At 41.2% G+C, this 8735-nt stretch overlaps 2 protein-coding genes across 2 annotated transcripts; both read right to left on the bottom strand.

Moving 5' to 3' along the window:
* Nucleotides 1–1256: 1256 nt before the first annotated feature.
* Nucleotides 1257–3528, bottom strand: LOC106010960 (GTPase IMAP family member 7-like). The gene is made up of 2 exons (XM_013080845.2): nt 3441–3528; nt 1257–2230 (listed from the first exon to the last, which is right to left on the bottom strand). The coding sequence occupies exon 2, from the start codon at nt 2215–2217 to the stop codon at nt 1510–1512; it is 708 nt and encodes a 235-aa protein (XP_012936299.1). The 5' UTR covers nt 2218–2230; nt 3441–3528; the 3' UTR covers nt 1257–1509.
* On the bottom strand, nt 3118–8332 carry LOC101858335 (immune-associated nucleotide-binding protein 13-like). The gene is made up of 2 exons (XM_005095366.3): nt 7911–8332; nt 3118–4268 (listed from the first exon to the last, which is right to left on the bottom strand). Exon 2 carries the CDS (start codon nt 4266–4268, stop codon nt 3132–3134), a length of 1137 nt encoding a protein of 378 aa, XP_005095423.1. The 5' UTR covers nt 7911–8332; the 3' UTR covers nt 3118–3131.
* Nucleotides 8333–8735: the final 403 nt, after the last annotated feature.

Raw genomic sequence — 8735 nt, 5'->3', positions numbered from 1 at the left:
GAACAGTTAGTTGCACATTTTCACACTGTACAATACATAGAATCAATATAATTTTCGTTCATCACGGCGTAGTATTCACCCACTTTCTATGTTTCAAGCTTCTTTGAGTCCCCGGAATTTCCCAACACCCCCTACTTTAAGAAATAAAAGGCCTACTTAGTTTTGTTCTTAGGGTCTCCCTACTCAGCCGTTTGGATAATGTGGCATTGGTCAAGGATATTTTTACACAAGTCCATGGCAATCACATATAGACTTGCATTATAATAATATTATTGTCCTACACCGTACAACCTGGCGTATTTTCAGTTCACCATGGAGTGCGCTATTTGGCTCAATTTCAACCAAAATGAAGGATAAAAAGGGAAAGGTGCCGCACGCACTTGACTGCCAGACATGTTTTGCTCTTCATTTTGACATAATGGCATGGCCCATGGCGCACACGCTTCGCAGCAAAGAGCCGCTCTCTCTCTCTCTCTCTCTCTCTCTCTCTCTCTCTCTCTCTCTCTCTCTCTGTCCTGCGCCTTGTTTGTGGGTCAAGTCAAGAGGTCTGCTTTTTAAAACTATCCATTCTGCGGCTATAAATCTATAAAGCAGCACGTTATTTTCCCCTGAATTTGGCCTTTTCGTATTAGGTAGATTTAGCACACTCATTTTCTATTTATATCAAACAGTTTTATCATTTTTTTTATCTTCCAACTTTTGGTTGCGGTGCGTGCAGTTGTGGTTGGTCTCTTCGCTTTCCACTTGAGCTTGATTCTCACACTGGAAGGTGGTCGAGCAAGCGAATATCCGAGTCGTTCTTTTGGGATCCATCAAGTCCCGGGGTAGCTTTAACAAGCAGGATCAAAGCAGCCAGTCTCCGCAGTCATGTATATTGTGTAGATGAAGGGGATGTTAGATATTTGGGTCACGAAGTGGTGGAATCAGGTTCACGTCAATTTTTGGGCATGTAGAGTTATTGGTATCAGCTTAAAACTTTATTTTGGATGGGCAAAAAATCCATTTATCTTGAATACAAGTCGAGATATTTGCGAATGAAGGAGGTGGGGGTCACATGGTTTCAGAGGTTATATCAGTGAGAAAATGGCCGCCAAAGATTAGTTATTTCCTTAGCTTAAAGAGTCTGTGGTAATTGAAAATTTACATTTTGTGTGCCTGTAATCCACGTTTTTCAATTAAAAAATCCACCCAGAAATGTGTTCTTTAGTGGGCATGAAAGGTGTTGAGCCAAAAAACAAAAATTCACAAGAATCCACAAATGTGCAGAAAAATGCCAGTTTCTTCACTTTGATTATTTTGACGAGAGCCTGATTCCACCACGCTGCCTCTCATTAATTTACAACACTACAACATTGATAACAACGACCACCACGGTCACCATAATATCAACAACAGCAACAACAATAAAAACGATGGCGTCAATGATTCCTGGTAAACCTTAGAGACTTGACACTTATATGACCTTATTGTGTTGCAAGTGCCATAAAACCCTTCCTAAAACTAAAAACCTTAGAGAATGGTGCACAGGAACGATACAGCAGCAGCTAATGCCGTCTTCACGACTGTTTTCACGATATGTACAAGAAGCTGTTTAGTGAAAGAGCCTTTGTTTTGGTTGTTCTTGTTCGCCATATTCAGCGTGATATTGATCTGCCGGTTTTGTGTTTGAGAGTCAGCCCTCACATTGTCAAACAGCACGCACCTGTAGTCAACACTCCTAAGGAGTTGCCCAAGAGCACCGTCCTGTTCGCAAGTCCACTGCTCGAAGCGTGCCTCGTTGTTTCCATATCTGTGCCTAAAATCATCACCATGCGTGAAGACAACGATACAGCGATCCAGGACGTCTTTTCCATGACCCGACCTCGTCCAATCCCGAACCACACCAACTTCTTCGTCGGAAAAACGACTCCCGTACTTCAACACGAGAAGAAATGCGTGTATTTCCCCTGAACAATCGTCCAAGGCGTCATTCGTGTAATCGATTGACTTGGCTGTTTCTGTGGAAGGGTCGTAAAACCTCGTGTCTCTCATCCCGGGTGTGTCCACCACAGTCACGGTCAAGTTTCCGACCTGTGCCGAGGCTGAGATGACACGATTGGTGGCGGAAGTGGCGCTGTCTGAGTCGTCGAAGACGTCCCTCCCGATGATGGTATTGCCAGTGGCACTCTTGCCATTGCCGGTCTTCCCGATAAGCATTATGTTCAGATGACGGCCCATGCTGACGTGATGTCTGAGGAAGATAAGTATTTGACAGCAGCTGGTGACAAGCTCTATAACATGCTGCATTACTTCGTTCAGGGCAGGAGGGAGGTATTTGAGACGGCATACATTTCTGTTTAGCTTACCACGGCCCTTATTGCGTGATCTGCGTTCTCAAGCGATGAGAGGGCAACAATAACTTCAAATGTCGACTAAGCAATGGCAAAAATCCCTGCTCAGACAGCGGTGGTGCCATGTATTGGAATACAAGTATTTGTTAATTGTAACCGCCAGTGATAATGCAGTTCTCAAAACTTTATCTCTGCTCTTTCGGAATTGTAAATCGGGGATTTCTTTTCAGTAATACAGTAAAAAGAAACGAGATTACAAATACATATTATTATCTTTACATCCACATCGTAATCATACATAATATGCATTATTCTAATCCCCAGAAAATATCATCATCAACATCACTTTTAATCCCTCCCCCCTCCTACCCCCACTCCCCCACACTCACATACACATACGCACACGTCGAAACGCAAACACAACTTGTCGTTTCATAAATCTAGCCAGACTCACAGAAACATTTTTCAAACATAAATTAAGTGCGATCACTGCACTGCATTTGGTGGTATTACATATTTCATGTGGCCAACATCTGAGACCTAGAGTAAAAATATCTATTAGCTGGTCTTTTCTGATTTGTGTGTCTTGTATCAGATTATACCTCCTCTTTTTAAACCTTTACACTAAGTACTTTCAGTAAATATGTGTCGTTCTATTTTACTGCTGCAGTTATGTATGACACCCTGAGAGTTCTACTCGTTAATAATGTTAGAAGCGTATGCTTCCCATGTTGATAAATTGTTCTGTGCTAAACAACTCTCATGAGGGATCTCGCTGCAGTTTGCTGAGGTAGGATCAGCTTAGCTCTTCCCAGCCTTTTGTGTTGGCGTTGCAGGGCCTTTTTGCACAGTATCCCCGCCAGAGGTGACTTTGTTTACAACTTTCTCAATTTCCCGCAGTTCTCTTTGCCAGGCAGCTCTGTCGTCTTTGTGTGCTCTAGCCATCAGGTGGTGGACGTCATGGTGAACTTTCTCGAGCATTTCTTCCTTCTTCCGTCCGTGTTCCCTCTCGGCGTTGAAAAAGTCTTGCATTATCTTGTCTCGTTGCCTTTCAAAATCTGAAACTCTCTTAGCAACTTTGGCTTCGGACAAAAGTGTCTCACGCCCTACCTTTGTTTCGTTGTAGTCTTTTGTGGTGTACACTCTTGTCATTTTGGAAAGGACTCTCAATAGTTCGTTTTTTTGTTCCTCATCAGTTTCTGGAGTACCCCTAACGTTTTCAAAAAGCAAACAGTTGTTATTGCAACGTTGGATAAGCTTTCCCAGAGCGCCTGTCTGCTTTGACCACCATTCGCTGAACGGTGCGCCTTTGCTTTTCAATCGATAGTCGTCCCCGCGGGTGAAAATTAGAATGACGTGACGTGGGAAAAAATCAGAACCAAATATCGTCTCCAAATTGTGGACCACTGCCTGTTCTTCTTCAGTGTACCGAGCAGCGTACCGAAGGACAATAGCAAATGCGTTGACTCCGTGCCCGCTCAGCTTGATTCCTTTTTCGATGTTACTTATAGCTACTTTGGTTGCTAGAATTTTATCCGTATCACTTGAATCAAAAAGCCCAGGAGAATCTAAGACATTCACGGTAAGGGCGCCATCCCTTGAAGTGAAACTTCCAGCTCTGACGACATCTGTGGTCATATCGTTCGCGATCTGATCCACAGCCTCATCATTTGCCGAAGGTTGTTTTTTCGCAGCGCTAGACCCAGACGTTTCAGGTACCGAAAGGCCTTTCGCTGACTTCTTTCCTTTCATCTTGTCACCGCCGCTTTGTGTGGACGGATCGTGTCCAGGGTTTTGAGCCTGGTAGACAGGTTCATAATCATAGATCATCTCATTGCTCGGACTGCCAACCAAACTGGCAGCTGTTGCCGTCTTCCCGTGTCCAGCAGTTCCAAGCAGCATGAGAGTCACTGCCGGACTTGTCTTTGAGCCAGACATCTGAAACATTCAGAAAGCAAGAAGCTTTATTCATGCATCCTGGTGGCTGGCTAATCAACTTTTCACCTAAATACAACTCTTCTCCTTCTGGGTGTAGGATGTGATTGTTACGGTGTGGAAGTTCAACCTTCTGGGTCCAGTCTCTCCTCTCATTGCGTTACGCTTACGGTAACAATCTTTATACGGGCCATCTTTATAAGCGGAAATCAGTAAACTACGTGAGAGGTAAAACTCTCATGAAATTGAAGATGAATTCCACTTCATTTTTTATTGTTCACATTTTGCCCATCAAAGAGAATTATTAATCCCCCACCTTCAACCAATCCTGAACTCGGCCCAGTGACAGAAATATGCAATATTTGATCCATGAGAAGAGGTATCTGCAACACTTGTTTTATTTTATTAAGGAAACTGTTTTGTTTAATAGCACAACACAAACAAATAATGTTGATATGTAGATCTATGTCATTTATGATTAATGCTGTTGCCGTGGAAGTCCCTCTGTAAAAATGTGTGTTTTATGTGATGTGGGTCGAGTCGATGGCCTTCAACACAGAGTAAACCCTTACTTACTAAGTAGCCTCATTGTATAGTCTCACTTTCTGAGGGGTCAGTTAACTCGATTAGAACGCTGATATTTAAGAAATAGGAATAATAAGTTGTATGTAATAGTAAACATTTTACGCCCAAATCGACACAATTTACATAATTTTGGAACAAGTGGTTTCGACATGGACTGTCAGTAAGAATTAGACTGAGAGGGATGCAGCCTCCCAGCACACAGATTGAGATACTCGATTAAAATAACCTCTCTTACATGGGACTCGAATTCACGCTTCTAACGGGGAAGTGCCTAACTATTACTCTAGAGGTGCTGGAAGTCTAAGGTAAGGGATTGAAGAATGACAATAACAATAAATGTGTGGTCTCGTGTTACGAAATGTCACATGAAAATAGCAATACTGCCGTAAGCAGACAAAACGCGGTTTTTTTTCTCCATTTGGTGCCAAAATTTGAGTTGCTAAATCGAAAGCCTGATCAGGTACCCTACTTGTGCAAAAATATCAAAGTGAAACTGTGACTAGTTTTTTCATTCAAATTTCGGAAGAACTCTATTTTTCGGTGGTTACGCTAACAAAAAAAGATTTTGTTTTTCGAAACTGCTGTGAATAAAAAAAGGAGTTTTGTCAGCTTGCGGCAAAATGGACGTGTTGTCTTTTGTTTAAATAATAATAATAATAATAATAATAATAATTGCATTTATATAGCGCATATCCATGCTCAAGAGCATGCCCTATGCGCTTTACAACTATTATTACCCCAGCAGACCCTCTGAGAACACCCAGAAAAATTCTCCGCTTCCACGGAAGCATACAGTGCAAGCTGCGGATTTCACGGGCTCAAACACTATCACACTGACAAGATCGTTCACTGTCTATAGCCGGGTACCTGTTATCTCTGTGGGCCTAGCCGGGTACCCATTTCCACCTGTGTGAAGTGAGGAAAATTTGTGCAAAATGCCTTTCCCAAGGACACAACGTCTGGCCCCTGACGGGATTCGAACCCACGACCTTACGGTTGCAAGTCCGAGAGCCTAACCACTAGGCCACCGACGCCTAGTTGATTAGATGACAATTAGATGACAATAGCATAGACTTGTCTTATCTCATGCCAATAAATGTCATATGACAATAGCAATAGACGAGTGGTCTCATGGTGAGAAATTTCAGATTGGTAATGGCAGTGGGTTAAATGAGGTGCCATCTAACGTTAAAGAATGTTAGATGACAATAACAATAGCACTAGACAACCGGTCTCACGATGTCGGATGACAATAGCACAGACAACCGGTCTCAAGTTAAGAAATGTCGGATGACAATAACACTAGACAACTGGTCTCACTGTAAGGGGGGGGGAGGGGGGGCTACACCCCCAAAGTCAAAATTCGGCTCAAAATTATGGAATTTGAGTTGTAGGCATTTTTAGCTTTCTCGGCCTCTCCTACAACTATTTCATCGCATAAGAACCCCCAGAAACCGTACTTTTTCGCATACCGGGCATGTTTGTCACCCCCATTTCCTCATAAAGTCAGTATTTTATTTTTCTTTATAGGCCGTTTTCTCAAAACGCGACTTTTCTCTATACTTTTTTGAATAACTCCACAATTTTTCACTCAATCTTCATGAAATATTCACAGAATGAAGAAAAGATGTAATACTAAAAATGCGTCAGTTGAATTTTTGATATATGAAATAAATTTCTGTTGGTGGTGTCTGGAGTGTGGATTTTCAAGAATTTTTTGCAAACTTAAATGCTAGCTCAGGAAAAAATTCATTAAAAATGTTCTAATTCGGTTAGGAAAAAAAAAAACAACAATTTTTAGATCTAATGTTTGTAAACAGGAGAGCAAAAGTACAATCAATTTCCATGTGCGGTAAATGCGGTATTCATTTAAAACATGTCAACAAAATCCAAAATGGCCGCCGTATCCATGGAAAAAAACTTTTTTCTCAAATTTGATTGTGGATTTTACGACTCCTTTTTATGCTTGTTATATTATGTGTGACATTTGGTAAAATTCGGTCCAGTAATAAGCGAGATAGCCTTCAGGTATAGCCCCCCCCCCCCTCCCTCCCCCTTAAGAAATGTCGGATGACAATAGCAAAAAAATCTGCTGTCTAACGTTCAAACAATATAGCTGTTGTCTCACGTTTAGAAATTAATGTCAGATGACAACAAAAGTTGATGGGTGGTCATGATGGATAGACTGGGAGTGGTCATGCTCTCTGGATATCGAGAGTGTCATTGGCCGCTTTACGTGGCCAGATTACATCATCATCATCATCATCATCATCATCATCATCATCATCATCATCATCATCATCATCATCATCAAATGTCAGATCTAAAAACAAGCACCAGCAACCATGGTTCGCAACCAATGTGTCGGCTCAGAGACTCATAAAAAGCCATATTATTATCCTGATCTTTTCCCGTCCCTCTTTAATTATTGAAGTCTTGTGAGTCTTGTTAGTAAATTGCTCGAGGTTTACCTCTGACTGACCGCAGTTACTAGTTAGGCCTAATGTTGAAATATATGTGTGGTGTGTTTGTGTGTGTGTCAGTGAGTTAGTGCGTATGTTGAATATATGTATTGTGCATATTATGTAGTTCGTTTTATAATAATAATAATAATAATAATAATAATAATAATAATAATAATAATAATAATAATAATAATAATAATAATAATAATAATAATAATGATGATAATAATAATAATAATAATAATATAATAGTACTTATAATAATAATAAAAATAATCATCATCATCATAACAATATTAAGAATAATACGATAGTAGAAGAAGAAGAAGAAGAAGAAGAAGAAGAAGAAGAAGAAGAAGAAGAAGAAGAAGAAGAAGAAGAAGAAGAAGAAGAAGAAGAAGAAGAAGATCAGTGATTGATTGGGTTTCAAGGCAAACGACAAAGAGAAATGGTGAGGAGAAAGGAAGTGCATGATAACAATAATAATCATTACATTAGTGGCAACCATCAATTATGGTATGCCCGACAAATAACAGGTGATTAAACTATTAAAACTGTTGAGTTGGAGACTGCAAACTTCTCTGTTTTAACCTACCGTTCAATCCGTTGTACTGGAATGTGTTGACTTTCGGTTGGTCACTCCGGGGATCTCTCTCTCTTTCTCGCTCTCTTTATCCTGCCTGTTTCTCTGCGGTGCGTGGCTATTGTACGCTCTCTGTCTCTATGCGCTGCCTGCTCCAAATATTTTCGGCGCGGAAGGATTTCACCACGCAGGATAAACCTGTAAGTGTAAGCTGTAAGAGGCTAACTTTGGGTTTGCCCCACAGAATTCTACACGCCATGTTTTAGTTTCAATTCCTCACAGCGAATCGGCGATCGCGAAGAGGGAGTTCCGCTTCTATAAGTGTAGAATTCTGTGGTTTGCCCTAAACTCAATCGACGTGTCATAACGTGTCCTTTATGTGCGCAAAGTTTGTACAGCTTATAAGAGGTTACTCAGCCGTGCCTGGAAAACACGGAACTGTTTCTGTTTTCTTTGAAAGCTGTTATATTATAGAAAATGTAATTATGGCTTATTATTTCGCATATTATGCCTAACCCTCCACCCCACCCCACCCCCCTCGCTTTTTTTCATCTACGCCTTTATACTTTATATCATTCTTCTTCCCGGTTGATGCAAAGAAATAGAGGTGTGTGGTGTGCATATGTGTGTGTATGTGTGTGTGTATTTGTGTGTGTGCGTATGTGTGTATGTGTTTATGTGCCTGCGTGTGTGTGTGTGTGTGTGTATGTGTATTCTGAGAGAGTGTTTGCCTGTGCATGCGTGTGTGTGTGTATTTGTGTGTCTACGTGTGTGTGTGTGTGTGTGTGTGTGTGTGTGTGTGTGTTTGCCTTCGCATGCGTGTGTGTATGTGTTTGT

The sequence above is a fragment of the Aplysia californica genome, unplaced genomic scaffold, assembly GCF_000002075.1.
Source record: "Aplysia californica isolate F4 #8 unplaced genomic scaffold, AplCal3.0 scaffold00102, whole genome shotgun sequence".
NCBI lineage: Eukaryota > Metazoa > Mollusca > Gastropoda > Aplysiida > Aplysiidae > Aplysia > Aplysia californica.
The sequence above is the reverse complement of the archived record's forward strand: the minus strand, read 5'-3'. Positions and strand labels throughout refer to the sequence as shown.

Bases quoted from the DNA above. Each gene is read 5' to 3' on its own strand.
- LOC106010960 (XM_013080845.2), bottom strand. From the start codon at position 2,217: ATGGGCCGTCATCTGAACATAATGCTTATCGGGAAGACCGGCAATGGC.
- LOC101858335 (XM_005095366.3), bottom strand. From the start codon at position 4,268: ATGTCTGGCTCAAAGACAAGTCCGGCAGTGACTCTCATGCTGCTTGGA.